The following is a 19,483-nucleotide window of genomic DNA, read 5'->3' as shown; positions in this document are numbered from 1 at the left end:
GACTCAAGTGTTACAAAATAAGCAGGAAATATAATGTAACAGTATTTACTGAATAGAAAACATTTGATGATGAGAAAGCATGTTACTAATACACAGTCTGAAGAACGTATAGAATGCTGAAAGCTATATTTCTGGGTGTCTAGCCGCATATCATACGTACAAATATATACATAGCACATTCACTGTCTGTAAACATCCCATAAGAGCATCTAATATAAAGGGAAGGGGTTTATTGGTAAAATAAAGGAAGTTACGCCCAAGTAAAGGTGCCCTGTGTGATTTAACCCCTTCCCACCAGCCCATAATAACACAAGCAGTACGTATAGCAATACAGATAGTGACACTTAGGCTAACCTTTTCAATCTTCCAGTGGGTGGCTCATTTGCATTCTAATACTTTGGAATTTGAATATGATCAGGGCATCTCTTTACAGCATAAACATAATTTCTGAAATTGAGTACATATTTCAGCCCCCATCCCAGAAAACTATGGCAGATGTCTGGCAGCAGTTCTGACAACAAGTGCTGAGTCCTGTAGACTGCAGCATATCTAATATACCCTCCTTTTTCCCATTCATATTTCCTGCCGCGAGGGGAGGGGGAGTTCAATACACACAAGCACTGCTGCCACAATTATGATTATATATTGAGGTAGGGACAAGTGTATGTTCAGTACGAGGCTGGTGAGGCAGAAGAGTAGGGGGCCCAGTAGTGCGAAGCTGGGACAGGGAGAGAGCCAACAGGAGCAGCCCAGGGAAAGGTGTTAATTGATGAGCTTCGGATGCTGACGTCACACCGTGCTGGCTGTGAGACTGAGGCTGCAGGAGGTCTGAGCTGTAACATTATCTGCAGCTTTTGAGCAGTAGCAGACACAGCACAGAGCCAGGACCATCACTTGTGGAGGAGAGAGGGGACCTCCAGCCCGGAGTCACGCGCAGCTATTGTATCCAAGGGGAAGGAGGGGGGAGAGAGAGGGAGAGCTCATCAAGTCATGCAGGATTGACTGCATAGGGGAAGGTAATCGATGGCAAAGCTTTGAATCTGAATTAGCCTGGAAAGCAAAAGGAGAAGAAAGGAGAGGAGGAGGAGGGGGGCAATACACGGAATCTGGTGAGGAAGATGGAGCTCACAATGGAGAATTTAGGGAACCTACACAGTGTGACCCACTCTCAGGCTGGGGATATAATGAGCTCCTCACACAGCAGGCAGACATCCCACAGGAACCTGGTGTCCCACGGCCGGCCTGCTATGGTAACCAGCATGTCTTCTATCCTGGACGGAGCGGAATACAGATCTGAGCATACCCTAGGCGGCCCTTTGCATCCAGCCATGAACATGTCCTGTGAATCCCCATCGGGGATGAGCCTCAGCAGCACCTACACCACGCTAACCCCCCTGCAGCACCTGCCGCCCATATCCACCGTATCGGACAAATTCCACCATCCGCACCATCACCACCACCACCATCACCACCACCAGAGACTGGCTGGCAACGTGAGCGGCAGTTTCACCTTAATGAGGGATGAGAGAGGGCTGGCATCCATGGGAAACATCTACGGCCACTATCCAAAGGACATGACAACTATGGGGCAACCGCTGTCTCCTCTCTCCAATGGCCTGGGCACTTTGCACAACTCACAGCAGTCACTGGGGCCCTATGGCCCAGGAGGACACTTGAGCAATGAAAAAATGCTGTCACCCAACAGCTTCGACTCCCATGCGGCCATGCTTTCGAGGAGTGAAGACCACCTGACCAGGGGCTTGGGTGGCCCAGGTGCTGGCATGATGCCACCTTTAAATGGAATGCACCCACATGGTCACCACCACGCCTCATCCAATGGCTCCCTCCTCGGTGACAGAGAAAGGCAGGCGTCCACCTCTCAGGCTGGAGGCAATGGTCAAGTGGAGGAAATTAATACCAAAGAGGTGGCTCAGCGGATCACTGCAGAACTCAAGCGATACAGTATCCCACAAGCCATCTTTGCCCAGAGGATCTTGTGCAGGTCACAGGGAACCCTGTCTGATCTCTTGAGGAATCCAAAACCTTGGAGTAAGCTTAAGTCTGGCCGAGAGACCTTCAGAAGAATGTGGAAGTGGCTTCAGGAGCCTGAGTTTCAGAGAATGTCTGCTCTCAGGCTGGCAGGTAAGAGCATCATTTCATGTGTACAAAAGCAACTGTTTGCCCTAAGATGTGCCATATTTCAGCCCAGTGCCCGTGCTTCTAGAAAACTGAGAGATCTATCCTGAATTGCTCGGCTGTCCCATTCGGGTCTACAACCATTACCATCAGTAATGGTAAAAGATAGGGTTTATATTAGGTTCATCTTGTGAGATGCCAATCATAATAATGTGCCATTATATTATCGGATAATACATAATTTAAGGTCACCACACAACATCTGATTTGCTTTATGAAAATCATTTCTAGCCAACGCTTCTGTGTTGCACACTGAATAGAGACAGGGGTATGTTTTGTTCTTAATTATTATTTCATTCTGTGCCATCTTTCTACCCAGAAGCACTTTAGTGGTCAAGTCGTGCTATTACTGGGAATAAGAGATGCACGCTAAAGTAAACACCATTAATACTTGCACTAAACATACCAATAGCATAGCTTTGACTTGGGCATATCATATGGGAATTGTCTGGCCTGTTTTGCCACCTGTACTGTAGCCTTTTTAGCTAAAATCACATTTGGAGATCTAGATGCCAATTTATCTTAGGCTGATATTTATTAATCACCATGCATAGTGCTCTCACAGCACATGCACCAATCCAAGTATTTAGAATGTATTAACGTTTAATTAATGGTTGTACCTAAATGTAGCCCGAGACTTGCTCTGAACTGGCAGAACAGCAACTGATATGTGGGTATCAATTACTGGGCAAGCCAATGGGTACATGGTGTGGAGTGGTTCAAGGGCGCAAGACAGATATTTAGGTAAGGATAGTGTTGGCAGGGGAGATTAATTGGCATACAAATGAAACAATATAATCATGTATAGAAGAACTTAGACTAAAATCAAATTCAAACAGCTTTGCAGCAAATGTGCTCCACTGTAGAAGGGGCTAGGACCTGGGGGATAATACACTGGAGCGAGCTAATGCGTTTCTAAAACGGGTGCCCATGGAGTAGAATATTTTTAATGCTATTGGCCGAATTGCGTCAGGTTTGCTTCAATACCCTCCCCCTGGGTATCCAAATAGAAAGGAGTGTCAAAACGCGAGGGAAGGTATACAGGCAGGTAGTAGTGCAGGGAAGCATAATAATAAGGATGGATGTAGCTATTACCAGGAGTAGAGAAACTGCTCACTATATCCTCATCCAGCTGCCTCTCGGACTATCGATCTCTCCGAGGCCTCTTCATTTCGCAAATGGCAGATCCAATCAATTATCTATAGCGCACAGACAGGGCCACTGGGGAATCTCTTTTCCCCTGTGCCAACAAAGCATTGCCAATATTGGGGTGATTTCTCCCTCTCACTTTTGAATAGATTTTTATACCTGCCCAATTGGCATCTAACGTAATCCCTTGCTAATATGGTCATTATATCCAAATCATAAAAACTGGAGTGTTGATATCTCTGTTCGATTGCATTTGAATACAAATTTGGGGTTTCTAATACAGGCCAGCTTTAAACCTATTTGCCAAGCGTGATGCCCAGTGCGGTGTGTGCGGCCAGTGAGCAAAACCAGCGCTAAGAAGCTCAAATTAGTGGCCAGTGAGGGAATTATTGCATTTACATCAGTAGAGGTGCCTGTGCTGTGTCTGTAGCAGCTGTGCTATCCCAGAGGAACATCTGAGTTTACACATCAAATACTGTCCTACTTGTGCACCAAAATGTCGGATAAACCAATTTAGATGTCAGTTTTATCATTGGATAAACTATTGTAATAGAGCGTAGGTCATTGATGTGCACCCTATACACACATACAAGTACTAGAGGCACATTCATGCTCTGAATACATTAAAATCTTAAAATGTTAATTCCTACAACTTACCCAGTAGACGCACAAATGGGCAGTCGGTATTTAATCGCATTCAAGATCATCTATTTCCACCCAATACCTCTTGTTATTTATGTCATGCCTCCATCAAAAGTCCTTTTTGGCCTTTATTTCCCAATTATTCCCCCCAATGCCTTTTAGGCACCCCCCACCCCCAAAAAATATTAAGTACATATGCGGTCTCTCCCCGTACAGTAAGTGCCCCAATAATCATAGAACCCAGATATCCCAGTATTAGAAAGGCCATGAGTGCTATGCGCCTATTCTTATGCACTTAGTGTAATTCAGATGGCTGTAATTAGGGCAGGATAGTGGCATCCTTTAGTTCCAGTCAATGCCCTATTGAAAAGCAGTTAATAGAATGCAAATTGTTCTGGCTTTACAAGGTTCTGGTAAATAAAGATTTAAACACTGCCACAATTGGCTCTTTAAGTACCTTTCTAGTTCAATCTAATTGAGCAGTTTCAGTTTTATATCTTGGTCACAAATATAAAAATAATGACTCTTCCAGAAACGGTACTGGGAACTGTAGAATCGCACAGCAAGACATCCACCTGTATTTATGCATACGTATATATTAGAAATATATATATATATATATATATATATATATATATATATATATATATATATATATATATATATATATATATATATATATATATATATATATAATTGGAAGTAGCACGCACTCCAAGTTAATTTTCGATTTATTATATAAAGGCATATATATATATATATATATATATATATATATATATATATATATATATATATATATATTTATATGTAATGTATGGTGTATACAGTGAAACGCAGGTTGAGCTGATCTTATTGAACATGAACATATTCATTTCATTCATTTAATCAGTTCTGGGGTTGCTGTCTTAATGAATTTAGCTGCATTTCTTTTCATGCATGTTTAATATGCCCTGTTAATATATTAATCAATGCTTCATAAAAACAAAGGTAGAAACCACAAATGAATTATTAACCATACCAGGGAGCGGGGATGTTGCAACAGAAGCCTCTGGGTTAGGGATGGATCTGCTGAATTGATGCAAATGAGGAAAGCAGTAGCATTCTGCCTGATGTGGAAATATTCATATTTAGGAGACAAATAGACTTTTTATTAACTTAAATAATTAAATAAATCTTTTATGGAATCCATGTTTAGCTGCCGAGAGGTTTTGCTGTTTATTTCTACATTAATACACAGATTTAGACCTACTTGTGAACACCCTGAGCAATACATAAAATGTGTAAGTAGAAACAAAAATGTAAAAAAAGAATATATATACTTTTTCCTGCCAAGATATCAACAGCTTTATTTGGTCAGAATTGGTAACATACTATGTTTCTGATTAAAAAAAATGTAAACATTTCTATATTTCCAGTTTCGACCATCAAACATAAAGCTAATAGACTTCACAGCCCATATATGTGTATACAAGCACGCAGATACACTGGTGTGTATATATTCAAGATTACAATCCAAGCTGAACACGTTCATGCATATGCAGTTCTCTGATTACATTTAAACTGGTAATTATATTGGGTGGATCTGCTGTGTGTGTGTGTTTGGGGGGATGCAAGAAGCTGGATCAATAAATTCGAATTACTAACCCTAATTCATCTCAGTCAGGAGAATCGATTTCATCTGTGGCTTCTTCAAATATTGTTTAGATTGTAAGTCTGAAGTGAAGCAAAACAGCGTGTTTAGTGAGTGTGTAGAGTCGTTTTAGGGTAGGTCAGAAAGGGTATTGGCCCAGGGCCCCCATTATCAGAGGGACCCCCCTGGGGGGCGTAGATACAAGTATATAGGGCATATATTGTCGATCATTTGCATTTTCAATGTAAACACCAGGGATGTGCAGTCTCCATCTCCCAGCTGTTGCTAAACTGCATCTCTCAGTATTTCTTCTACAGTCTGTGACTTGCAGTTCCACAACAGCTTGGATGCAATGGGCTGGACAAGCCTGATTTATGTATATCTACTTTCTGAAACATTTACCTTTACAGGCCCAAACTGGTGTACTGACAGACCGATCACTTTATCAAATTGGGATGGAGGGGTTACATTTCTAACTGGCACAGCAACAGGGCGGATATTTTTTTTTTTAATTAAAAAAGAAAGACAGTTGAGAAAAAGGAAATCAGAGACGCAGCGCCGCTGTTGCAGCAAGGGGCGACAGAAGTCGGGGCATCCGGATTCATTATGTAAGGAGCAGCCCCCAAAGAATTTAGCGACCAAATTTGATTGTAGTTCTACAAATGTACAAAAAAATGTAAGATGCATGACTGCCTATCCTTTCGGGTTTTTGGGGAGTCTCCGGGCTCTGCAGAGAGAGGTATTTTTGGGGTACCACATGTAACATGCTGTCACTTTTAATTCTTGCTTTTAAACGTCAGTCTTTTCTTTTCTCCACTTTAGAGGGAATATTAGCAAATACTATGGAAACAGCATCGGTGATATTACTATGATATACTGTATATTATTAGGTGACATAAGTTAATACCGAACTATTATCATTATTATTATGAATAATAATACTAATAATAACCAACATTATTTTTTAACACTTGTATTTGAAGACGTGTAATACACTTCTCATCACAATGGGATATTTAGTTTAAATAGTAGCAGATCAGAATATGTGTCACTCAATGGATACAAAAAGTATCCAATCGAGTCAGTACAAATTGGTAAAAATCCGAGGCGCATTTTCCTAATCTACATATGCGCCTCGGATTTACACAGATGACGTTTTGAAATGTGACACATCATCTGCGATCCCCCTGGATCACAGATGATCATAGTCTGTCGAACGGACGCCTGACAATCAAGTGATAGCTATAACTTTTACATTGTCCTTATTCTTATAGCTGTGGATATGCTACAGTCAAACCTGCTTAATGCATTGGCCAAGAGCTGTTTAAAATTATTATTTTTATTTTTAATTTCTTGTGAGGGGAATACTATAAAAACATATTCTAATGGAGAATCAGTCATAAAAAGCAATAAACCTGTGTCCTGTAACTTTCTGTGTCAATGTAAAAATCCTCTTTTTAGGAACAAAGATAAAAAAAATTGCCAATTTACATCTGTGATGCTGACAATAAGGAAATGTAATTATCTGTACATATTCAAGTGTCACACAAAAAAAAAAAACATGCAGATTTTTATGAAGGTAATATCTTGAGACCAGGAGGAGTCAAACAGTGGGAATGGGGGACAAGATGTACATAGCAAGCCTCTGCTTATGTATCCTGTGAGGTGGGGGTGGGGGGCATCCATGCTTGCTTCATCTATTGTGAAAAAACATCCCCCTGGATTGAACTAGGTTCAGAGTTCCAGTTCTGCTGAAGAGCAGGTAGGAAAATGGCTTTAAAACTTTTAAACTGGGCTGTTAAGGAGAAGAAAAGCCTTGTAGTGTCATTTTTTTAAAAAAAACATTGGTTCTTCTCAACCATCACTTCTAATCTGATGTTAGATATATCACCTTGCTGTAACACTAATGACAACTATGCAGGGACAGGTTTTTATATCATTTAATATCATTTAACAGGTCTATCCTCTTTAATTTGAACAGAATACATTAAAGTCACCTAAATGTTTTCACATGGTCATGTTCTTTATTCAGATGACATTTTAATGAGCAGAGTTTTCCTACAGAGCCTGCAATGTTACCCATCTGTCCATTCATTTTTTCTCAAACCACCTTTTTATTTGGATACTACTAAATGGGGTGGCCAAGCCATACTTGCCATTCTCCAGCTGTGGAATCCTGTTCATGTTAGAGGACATTGTGGTGTCCCCAAGGTAGCATGGAGAGAGAACCTGTCTGCAGTGCTTCTGGTCTCATCCCAATGAAACTTGCTCTAAATAGCTCTGTTAGCAGTACATCAGGAAAGATCTGTATGAGGAGCCCAATTTATCTTCTTTGGCTCCTCTCAGTCTGCAATAACCACAAATCTGCTCTGAGGTTCTTTTAGATTATTGAATCCTCCCACTCCTGACTGTGAGTGTGAGCCAAGAAACCTTCTCTTCTACTTGCACCGATTTTTGTCTCAGTCCAGTAATCCTTAGTTCCCTGAAATAAATGAGGTAGTTTCCAAATGGTGCACAATGACACTGGAAGCCACAAATCTATTGCTCAGTGAGGCTACAATTTTATGGTTCATTTTCAATACTTCAATACTCTTTTTAATCAAGGCTTCTATTTAATTTCCAGTCTCTCATTCAATATCTCTCATATCTATCTATCTATCTATCTATCTATCTATCTATCTATCTATCTATCTATCTACACTCTATCTATCTATCTATCTATCTATCTATCTATCTATCTATCTATCTATCTATCTATCTATCTATCTATCTATCTATAATCGATCGATCTATCTATCTATCTATCTATCTATCTATCTATCTATCTATCTATCTATCTATTATCTATCTATCTATCTATCTATCTATCTATCTATCTATCTATCTATCTATCTATCTATTTATCTTTATCTGTCCATCTATCCATCCTTTACGTTACACTGGCAATATCTCATAGTTCAAAAGCATTCTGGTAGGTTAACTGACTTTTGATGAAATTTTATTTACGTGTCTGTAGAAGAAAAAATCGATTATAACTCCACTAGGGAAGGAGACAGGAACTGATGTGAATGATTAAATATAAACTATAAATCATTGCATAAGTTGGTGGAAATGTATAAACAAATGATTATATTAATACGATATCAATCAATCAGGTGACAAAATCACTAGTAAAAAAGGAAGGAAATGTTTTATATGCTGGGAGAAAATATTAAGTCACATAACAGAAATGAACACCAGATAGCCAGCAGTTGTGATGATGGTTATGAATACACTCCAGAACCTACCTAAACACACACACGTTTAAGAGAAAAAAAACAGCATTGTGATACACCACATATTGCTACATTAATGCAACAGTATGCTGCTGTAAAAGGACATGGATTTATAAAGCTGCGAAAATACATAGCCAAGAGTAAAACTGTTGCATCAAAACAGACATTTGCCTTGAAAAAAACATTACCAGACATCAAGACTCCATAAATTAGATTTATGTAATAGATTGTTTCCATGTTCATGATGCATGGCATTTTCTGAGTTTTATAAACCCATCATGTATTTTACAATCATTTTCACACCTTTTTGGGATGTAAAACATTTTACACACCTTTATAAATATGCCCTTGGTATGTTATTTGCAAAAAAGAGAATTGAGCCAGACATGCACAGCTGTTTTTTCTTTCTTAAAGTACCTTTTTGGAGAGGAATGTTTGAATGTTTTTGGCATACATAATATTTATATATCAATAAAATATACTATCTATATATCAATAATATATCAGCTATCAGCTTGCCTGGACTATACATTTATTGTTAGATTATTAAAGGGGTTGGTCACCTTCCAACACTTTTTTTCAGATGGTTTCAGATAGCTCACCAGAAATAAAATACTTTTTTTCAATTTCTTTCTATTATATATTTGTGACTTTTTTTTTTTAAATATTGAAGTTTAAAAATTCATTTTTCACCTCTTTTGTCTTTCTAAAGCAGTTCTGGGAAGAGGGGGTCACCAACTGTTCTAAATAATACAATAGTTGATACATTTCTTATCTTTGGCCCTGCTGAGCAGAATCCTTGAGTTGTTATAATTGATACAATAGTTGCTAATATCCCACAGATGCTGCTGAGAAATGTGTCAACTAATGTAGCAAATTGTAACAGTTAAGAATCTGCACATGGATTACTGAGCTGCCAGATTTATACACCAGAGACAGGAACATTAAACTTTCAACTTTAATTTTTAAAAACAATAAAAAAAATTAAAATAAAAAAATAAAAATTGCAAAGCAATTGAAAATGCTCTTTATTTTGGTAAACAATCTGAAAACAACTTGACTGACAGAAAGAGTTTGGATGGGGAAGAACCCCTTTAAGTGCTGACTACACTGGGGTCACAACATTTATATTTACATTCACAAGTACAGGTGTGGAATCTGAAAATATAAAAACCCCGTCTACAGAAAGCTCCCTTTCCACAGAATTCGGTTTAGAAAACTATTCAAATTTTTTATAATTCACTTTTTGCTTTGTAATAATACAATTGTACCTTGTACTTGATGGTAACTAAGCTATCATAAATTGTCATTGATAAAAAATAACCTTGGTGTTCCATAAACCCCTGGTTCCAACAATTTCACATAATAAATCTTGGCACAGAATTACACCATTTTAATGCCGTTCAGTTAAAGGGAATGTTCACTTTTGAGTTAACTTTTAGTATGACGGAGAGGGTGATGTTCTGAGGCAATTTGCAATTGGTTTTAATTTATTATTATTTGTGGTTTTTTTTAGTTATTTGGCTTTGTATTCATTGGGTTTCCATTTTTTAATTTAGTAATCTGGTTGCTAGGGTCCAAATAACTCTAGCAACCATGCATTAATTTGAATAAAAGTCAATGTAAACTGGTATAATTACCCTTTTCTTATTTTATTCTGGTATGAAGAACCCGTTGCTTCCATCCAGAGCAAACACATTCATTAAATCCAGTGAGTGGGAAATGATACCAATGGGCGCAGGAATTCTGCTGCAAGGTGCCTTTATTCAACTACATGTTTCGAGCTTAACAGCTCTTTATCAAGTAAAGTTTCTACTTGATAAAGAGCTGTTAAGCTGCCCCAAAGCCCTATGTTACTTACGGGTTCTGACTTAGCTTAATTTTGGATAATGCAGAATTGTTAATAATCTCAGTGAAGATCACTTGCCTGGGGATGTTTTTTAAAAATAGAACAGTAGCACTCAACTAACAATTAGAGTTTAATTAGTAAAGGACTACATATAATACACCGGTACAAAACAGTGAATGTGGTGTCTATACTGAATGTGATTAATGAATGGGACTAATTATTTATTATTATTATTATTATTATTAACATGTATTTTTAGAGCACCAACATATTACGCAGCACTGTAAAATAATTGCGCTTATATAACGAAATCACAGGAATTACATAGATATAACATACAGAGTGTCATACTGTATATAACAGCCAGTACCGTTACAAAAGGTGAGGAAGGCCCTGTGCAAAAGAGCTTACAATCTAGAGGGGAAGGGAATGAGACACAATGTGTGGGAGTGAGCAAGATCAGAAATAAGCAGGTGAGAGATGTAGCATATGGTATTACATTTGGTAGCTAAACAGAATGAGGGTAGGCTTTTCTATATATATATATATATATTTTTTTTTTTAAGAAAGAAAAACAAAAGTTAATAGTCAGAGTGGGGATTAAAGGGGATAGGGTTAATTAATCCATGTCTATATTGCTGGATTTTCTCCCTGCTACTTCCTGGCTTCTTATTGTTTGAGTCTATTGTTTTACTTTGAACTTAAATTACTAATCAATGAAGCATTTGATTTTCCATTCTTGCAATTTTTTATAGGTGATCATTTCCATGTTTTTTTGTTTCAAAGTTGTTATTGCATATCTTTCATGGGTGAGGTTGGAGTCTGTGAGATAAATTAAGTTTTCCCTATTTGGTATTTCAGTTGATTTCCACATCCTTGCTATAAGTATTCTGGCTGCGGTGAGAATATGGAAAGTTTGTTTTCTTAATTCTGTGGTTATTTCTTGTAGTCCATGGTGTCAATGTAATTGATTTAGCTTCCAAAATTAACTGTGAGAACTCCTTCCAAAAGGGGGCTAATGCTTGGCATGTCCACTATATGTGGAATAATGTTCCATTCACTTCATTCACCCTTGCAAAGTCTTGAATGCGAGCATATGATATGGTAATTAGAGAAGAGTTGAGTAGCAGGTCAGTAGAGGAGCGTAGTAAGCGGCTGGGTGAATATCTAGAGATGAGTTCAGAGATGTAGGGTGATGCACAGTTATGAAGTGCTTTGAATTTCAGGGTTATTAGTTTGAATTAATTTTAATTTTTGACATGGTAGAGGAGGAGCAGTTGCTGAGGTGTATAAAGCTTGGTGGCAGTGTTCATTATGGATTGGAGAGGTGACAGTCTCTGGCGGGGAAGGACAATTAATAGAGAGCTACAGTAGTCTAGACGTGATATCATGATAGAGTGAATAAGAATTTTGGCTGCAACTTGGATGATAAATGATCTTATTTTTAAATATGCTCCTTAGGTAAAAGTGACATGATTTAATATGTGACTGGATATGAGGAGTGAAGGACAGGGGAGAAGGGGTGATAGTGGAATTGTTAATTATGATAGTTACTTCTGGGCTGTTACAGGTGTTATTTGGGGGAAAGAGAACCATTAAATTTAAGGCAGCATTGTGATATCCAAGTAGAGATAGCGGATAGGCAGGAGGAGACCCAATTTAAGAGCTCTGGGTTGGATTCAGGAGAGGAGAGATAGATCCAAGTATAAAGGTGGTATTGGAAACCATACGAGTTGATTCTTTTGCTGGTGGAGGAAGTATAGAGAGAAAATAATAAGGGGCTCAGGACAGAGCCCTGAGGAACCCCAATAGAAAGAGGTAGGGGAGAAGATGATACTCCATTGTAGGAGACACTGAAGGAACGATTAGTGAGGTAAGAAGACATGACAGGGCCGTATCACAAAGATCAAGTGAATGGAGGGATTGGAGGAGGAGAGGATGATCCACAGTGTCAAATGCAGCCGAGAGATCAAGAAGTAATAGTAGTAAGAAGTGGCGGTTGGCTTTTGCTGTAAAAAGTCATTAGTTAGTCGGTTAGGGCAGTCTCAGTGCAGTGTTGTTGCCTAAAACCAGATTGTAGCGGGTGATTGTCAAAGAAGAATGGCATCAGTTGCAAACTAGACGCTCAAGTAGTTTAGATTAATGCTAATTAGCTTTTCTGTATATTTTTAGATAACAAATTCACTATTCTAACCATATTTCAGGTATGAAATCCATTATCCAAAAAACCTGTTAGCCAGAAAGCTCCAAATCACGGAAAGGTCGTCTCCCATAGACTCAATTTTATACAAATAATCCAAATTATTTCCTTTTTCTCTGTAATAAAAAACAGTACTATGTATTTGATCCAAAGTAAGGTATAATTAATCCTTATTGGAAGTAAAACCAACCTATTAGGTTTATTTAATATTTTCATGATTTTCTGGTAGACTTATGGTATGAAGATCCAAATTAGGGAAAGCAGTATCTGGAAAAACCCAGGTTCCGAGCATTCTGGATAACAGGTCCCATACCTATATATATAACTTTGTTATGTTGTGCAAGTGTATGTTGAAGTAGAACAGGGGCTTGAACCCAGAAAGTTGTATGCTTCCTAATTGAAGTATGAGATATTAAAAAAAATATATATAATTTATTAGTACAACTCCTTGGTGTTTAACACTAATTTGAGAAACTTGAAACCACAATGTCAGTATAAGGTAAAAAGAATTACTGAATAACACTTTATGGCTTACAATCTGTTTGCCTTTTGAGATAGGGGAACTCAGGATGCCTAGGGGCAGTTCCTTCTGTTTACTTGAGTGAGAGTAATATCAGGGGAGAGTAAGAGTGCAAAGAGCCACATGGTCCTGCCTCACAACCTGCTTCTTCAAATGTGTAGGGGTCTACAAGGCATGACATTATTCTCCTGCCACCCAATACTTCTTTGTTTAGGTCTAAGCAGATGTTCCTGCTCTTCGAGTTCATTGTGTGATGATTGTATGACACAGTGTCCCAGAAGCATTGACTGAATGGGGAAACGGCAGTACTAAACGATAGTACTTAATGGGAGAACAGTAGCAAATGATACATTATACATAGTTATGGAATAATGAAGAATGAATATGCCTCTTGTTCTAATAAGCCAGAATTAACAGTGGCCAAAACGATAAATAAGTAAATCAAATCAAACCATGTAGAACTGAAAAAAAATACAAAAAAACTGTACAATTCATAAAAGGATAAGTATAAAATAATAATTCTTGGTCATCCTTTATTAAAGAGTATGATTCCTAAAAGTATAAGTATAAAATAATAATTCTTGATCATCCATTATTATCATAATTGTTAGTAGGTTTTCAGTAATTAATGCCCATTGCATTAAAGAATTTTAGATTATGCCCCAAAGCAGCAAAAAATCAGAATCCGAAAATACTCCTGCTAAAACTTGCCATAAAAGTCAATGGCAGAGGTCCTTTTAACTACATGGGGGTTATTTACTAAAACTCAAATTTTTCTGGTCGGGCTTTTTGGGGCAAAACCTCACATTTTTAGTGGAAAAAACCTCAAATTTTTATTGGAAAAAAAACTCAAATATTTGAGATTTATTATAACCTGATGCTGCAAGAATCCAAAAATCCAGCATCTCAAACTTGACGATGTCATGTATAAGTCAATGGCAGATGTCCCTATCCCAATTTGAAAATATTGTGGTCTACATTGGATTTAACCCGATAATCTTAAAAATGTGGGGTTTTGCAACCAGAAAAAAATTGAGCGATTTGAGAGAAAAGTCCAAAAAATCATATGATTTGGGTTTTCCTCCCCATGAAGTTTTCTGCCTTCACGATTTTTAGGTGTTTTGGTTTGATGGTTGTTTTTGCTTGAAAACTCAATACATTTGAAGTATTCAAGTGTTTATGTGCCTATTAACACATAAAAATGGAGGTATTTAATCAATTAAACACGAGATATATTTGTAAAAACCTTGAATTTTTCAATCTGATTTTTTTTCGAGTTCAATTATTAGTAAATTAGCCAAATTCGTGGATGGGAGTTAGGTCGAGTTTGTTTCTGGTAAAATATGAAAAAAAAAGTTTTATTAAATAACCCAAAGTCTGTGTTAAAAGGGTTAAAAAAATGTCACATTTTAAAACATTTTTCTTGTTAATTTTAGGTGATTGTTTTCTTAATGGTAGAATAATTACACTGAATTTATTTTAAAAAAAAATAATAAAAAGATAATCAATTCACTTTTTTTCTGCTCATTTTTAACCCCTAATGCTATTCCTTCTCCCTGATTCTACCGCTTTGGCCACAACCTTAAAATGCCTTCTATAACAATTCCCTGAGCAGAAAGTTGTACAGGATTTCCAGAAAGCTCAGTTGTCTCAGAGCAGAACTTCTATACCGCAGTCGCTCCCAGGGGATCTTCTTCCCATCATTTGATTTGCATTTTCCACGCAAGACATAAAATGCATCACACAAAGCTTGCACCATACCATGCCGATGAAAGGATCTGGCTTGCGTTTTTTCTTAGTGCTTTCTCGGAAACCCTGAGCTGTGTATCACTCAAGTGTTCCCCAAGCTTAGGTCCCTATTATATAGGGTTTCAGAATTAAACAGCGTTATCTGAGATTATCATTGCAGTTAACTGTCTTTCGTTTATTTCAATGCTTATAGTAAAGTTCTGGCTCATTTTGTGCAAAACATTAATTATTCCAACCTAATTTGCGTTAAATGAGGCCCCTCTTTAAAATCTACCACCATCCTTAAAATTTGAAATTTAATTGATGGTAAAATATTAGTATCCATTGCTCTTAGATATAGAGATTGGAAGACACATTGTGAAGAAACGTAAGAATGGGATAACCTGAACCAACTGGGGGCCTAGTGACCTACTTGTTCTTAATTGGCGTACCAAATATTTTTAAATACAACCTTATGCATTAGAAGGATACATTTAATCAATTATTAATATGGGTGTTATTAGAATGTGAGATTATGTGTCTAAAATGCAGGAGCCTGTATTGAACTGGAGGGACTTTTTGCAACTGTTATATACATTTGTCACAGCATGTTGTAAAGTGGAAGGCACAAAATGAAATTAGAATATGTGTAACTAATTTCATTACTCACAAAAGTCTTTTAGCAGGTCTAAATAACACTGATTTTGCCTCAGTGGGAAATATCCGTTTATGTAAGTTAATCTAACATTTTTTTAAATACAAAGGAAAGTACAGGTATGTGATCCCTTATAAGAAAACCCATTGTCTAGAAAGCTCTGAATTACCAGAGGGCAGGGGCAGGCCGTGTCGCCGGCTTAGCCCAAGTGCGCATGCGCAAGGTGGCACTCGCGTGCGCATGCGTAAGAAAATCGGTAGTTTTTACTTCTTTTGCGATTCTGCGCATGTGCGAATTGGCGCGAATGTGCGCATGCGCTAATTGCAGAGAATTACATACGGGTGCAGGAGCGCAGGAGCGCAAGAAGAAGTAAAGACCACAAAGAGTCGGGCACCGGACTGGGGGTAGGCGACAGAGGAGGTGTGTGCCTGGCGCCCCCCCAGCTTTGCGCCCTAGGCACGTGCCTACTCTGCCTACCCCTAGTTCTGGCCCTGCCAGAGGGTGGTCTCCCATAGACTCTAATCAAATCAAATATTTTAGATGTTTTAAAACTTTTTTCTCTGTAATAATAAAACAATACTTTGTACTTTATCCCAACTAAGATACACTTAATCCTTATTTGAAGAAAAACAATCCTTTTGGGTTTATGTAATATTTAAAGTAGACTAAGGGGCATATTTACTTAGCTCGAGTGAAGGATTAGAATAAAAAATACTTAAAATTTTGAAGTATTTTTTTGACTACTTCGACTTCGAATCTAACAGTTTGAACTAAAAATCGTTTGACTATTCGACCATTCGATAGTCGAAGTACTGTCTCTTTAAAAAAAACTTCGACCACCTACTTCGCCACCTAAAACGTCCCCATAGGCTTTCAAGGCAATCTGGGATAGAAGGAAAATCGTTCGATCGATGGATTAAAATCCGTCAAATCGTTTGATTCGAAGGATTTAATCGTTCGATCTAACGATTTTTCCTTCGATCGAAAGAATTGCGCTAAATCCTGCGACTTCGATATTCGAAGTATTTAACTTTGAGGGTTAATTAACCCTCGATATTCGACCAATAGTAAATGTGCCCCTAAATGTGTGGAGATCCAAATTACAGATAGATTATCCAGAAATCCCCAGGTCCCGAGCAATCTAGAAAATAGGTCTAATAGAAGATTGGCTTGTGTGTGCAAAATATTTAGATTCTACATACTTACAATTATGCATTATCAAATTTATATTAGGACTGGACAAGGAGGGTGTATTGCCAGGGCCCACGCACCTCTGGTTTATTGGCCAGAAACTGCACTATTATTACAAAAACTGATGCGAATAATATAGAGCTGCACAGATGCATGAGCAGAAGGCTGTAACCAAAGTGGACCTTAAAACACCTGTTTCAGGGGTGTCCAATAAATCATTAAAATGATTAAATAACAGAACCTAAAGCTATGCTTTATGGGCGTGAATAAATTCTACAAGAGACTACTTCCAGATGCTATGGAAATAAATCGGAAATAATGAAAAGATATCCAAAGGAGAGGTCATACTTACCTTTTGGACTAATGAATGGAGTTTTATATTTAAACTGAAGCTCTGTTGCTCTGTTGGGAAATTGTAGGGAGGCTAGAATCATCTTTGCCTTAGGGTGACTCGAAAGAGGAAGAGAACCCATATGAGTATACTCCAACAGAGCTTGTGGAGTGTGTTACCTTTTATTTCGCTCTTTGTTTATATACATACATACACATACACACTCAAACTGTAGCCCTATAAATTACTGTAATCCTGGCTAGTTCCCCTGTCCAAGAATATATCCAAACCCCTTTTAAGAGCATTAAAGGGATACTGTCATGGGAAAAAAAAATTTTTTCAAAATGAATCAGTTAATAGTGCTGCTCCAGCAGAATTCTGCACTGAAATCCATTTCTCAAAAGAGCAAACAGATTTTTTTTATATTCAATTTTGAAATCTGACATGGGGCTAGACATATTGTCAATTTCCCAGCTGCCCCAGGTCATGTGATAGGGGGTCTATCATCTCTAGGGTTGCCAACTTTCCTGGAAAACAAATACCAGCCTATATATTTAGCTTTTCCCCTTATTAATAACATTGGGTTCAACAGTGTCAGGTGGCAACCCTAACCATCTCAGATGGACATTCTACACTACAGCTTCACTGCCCTCACTAAATGTCTAACGAATAATTTGTTCTTTGATTGGTTTCTCAGTAGTGTAAACAAAACATATTTCACAACCAAAACAGAGAAATAAATTTGAGTACTTTAATCTGGAACTAAATGTGGCATGGTAGTAAAAAATAGATTATGTCCCAAGAAATTTGAGTTTTGCATATCATTTTCTCCTGTCTCTTTGATCAATAGGAATCTCTAGATTTAATGCAGCCTAGAGTCAATCAGAAGGTAACAGGAAACCGGGAGGCATTTTCATGTTATATTAGTCCTCTTAGAAATACTGTATTGATAAGCTAAACTTGCCTTACCAGTGCTTTAAAACATTCCAAATGAATGCATAATGTGGGTAAGACAAGTATTTCTTATGTATCATTTAGTCTTGTGGTATTTGCCCTTGTTATAAGAGATAATGAAATAAACATAATATATTGCATGGGGTTGTAATACAGACAGATGTGATCTATTTAGAGAGAACAATGACCTCTCATAATTAATGGTGGGTGACTGCTCCATGCTACTGATACAGCTGAATGTGAATAGCTGTTTTACAGCATTTTTTAGGCTAATAGTTGATGAATAATTAGGGTGATTTTGGAGGTTTTTGCGAGTAAGAACTAAGTGCCATATAGTCAACGGCTGCTACACTTTCCATGCATAGGTTGGCAATATCATTAACATATCAAATATGTAAAGAGGCAAAATCAAAACCAACCTGTAAGTAGTGTCCTCGGCTCTGTCATTCTCACCATTGTCCCCCTGATCGTAAGTACGGCAGGGAATCAGGGGGACAACGGCGAGAAAGACAGAGCCGAGGACACTACTTACAGTTTGGTTTTGACAAAGGGTGACACAGGGGTTGGGTTTTTAAAACATACTATGCACCCGAACATTACATGGTCACATTAATTTCACGCATTTTAACCCAGTCGGGTATTATTTATGTCACAAATGTTTATTTGTAGGTATCACGTCACTGCAGTCTGTCCCCTCAATACCCAGGTTTGGCACCTTTTCAGTATTTAAAAAGGCGATGAGGTTGTGTGTATTTTGTTTTACCTGAAGACAGCCCAAGTCAATTTTCTACTTGGATAAAGACCTGTGTTTTGCGGTTTAATTTTGGAACTTATGTGTGTATATATATATATATATATATATATATATATATATATATATATATATATATATATATATATATATATATATATATATATATATATATATATATATATATATATATATATAGTCCAAACTCTGGTGCACACATGACAAATGTTTCTGCCTAGGTGCTGGTTATAGTAAATCATAGATAAAGCAAAAAAGAACCGCACTCACAGGACTTTAGAAGGTGCAAAATCAAAAAATTATGCTTATTTCAACGTTTCGGCTAATCACTTAAGCCGTCCTCAGGAAGTGAAGTTTTCCTGTGAGTGCGGTTCTTTTTTGCTTTATATAT

General features: G+C 37.6%; 1 protein-coding gene across 1 annotated transcript in view; it reads left to right on the top strand.

The window, feature by feature from the left end:
• The first annotated feature begins 695 nt into the window (after positions 1-695).
• onecut3.L (one cut homeobox 3 L homeolog) overlaps positions 696-19,483 on the top strand; it is a 50,208-nt gene continuing 31,420 nt past the window's right edge. The window contains exon 1 of the mRNA XM_018254555.2: positions 696-2,142. Coding sequence (XP_018110044.1) covers positions 1,119-2,142 — 1,024 coding nt within the window. The 5' untranslated portion in view covers positions 696-1,118. The remainder of the gene's footprint in view (positions 2,143-19,483) is intronic.

The sequence above is a fragment of the Xenopus laevis genome, chromosome 1L (genome assembly GCF_017654675.1).
Source record: "Xenopus laevis strain J_2021 chromosome 1L, Xenopus_laevis_v10.1, whole genome shotgun sequence".
Taxonomy (NCBI): Eukaryota; Metazoa; Chordata; class Amphibia; order Anura; family Pipidae; genus Xenopus; species Xenopus laevis.
This window is presented reverse-complemented; position numbering and strand designations above follow the sequence as displayed.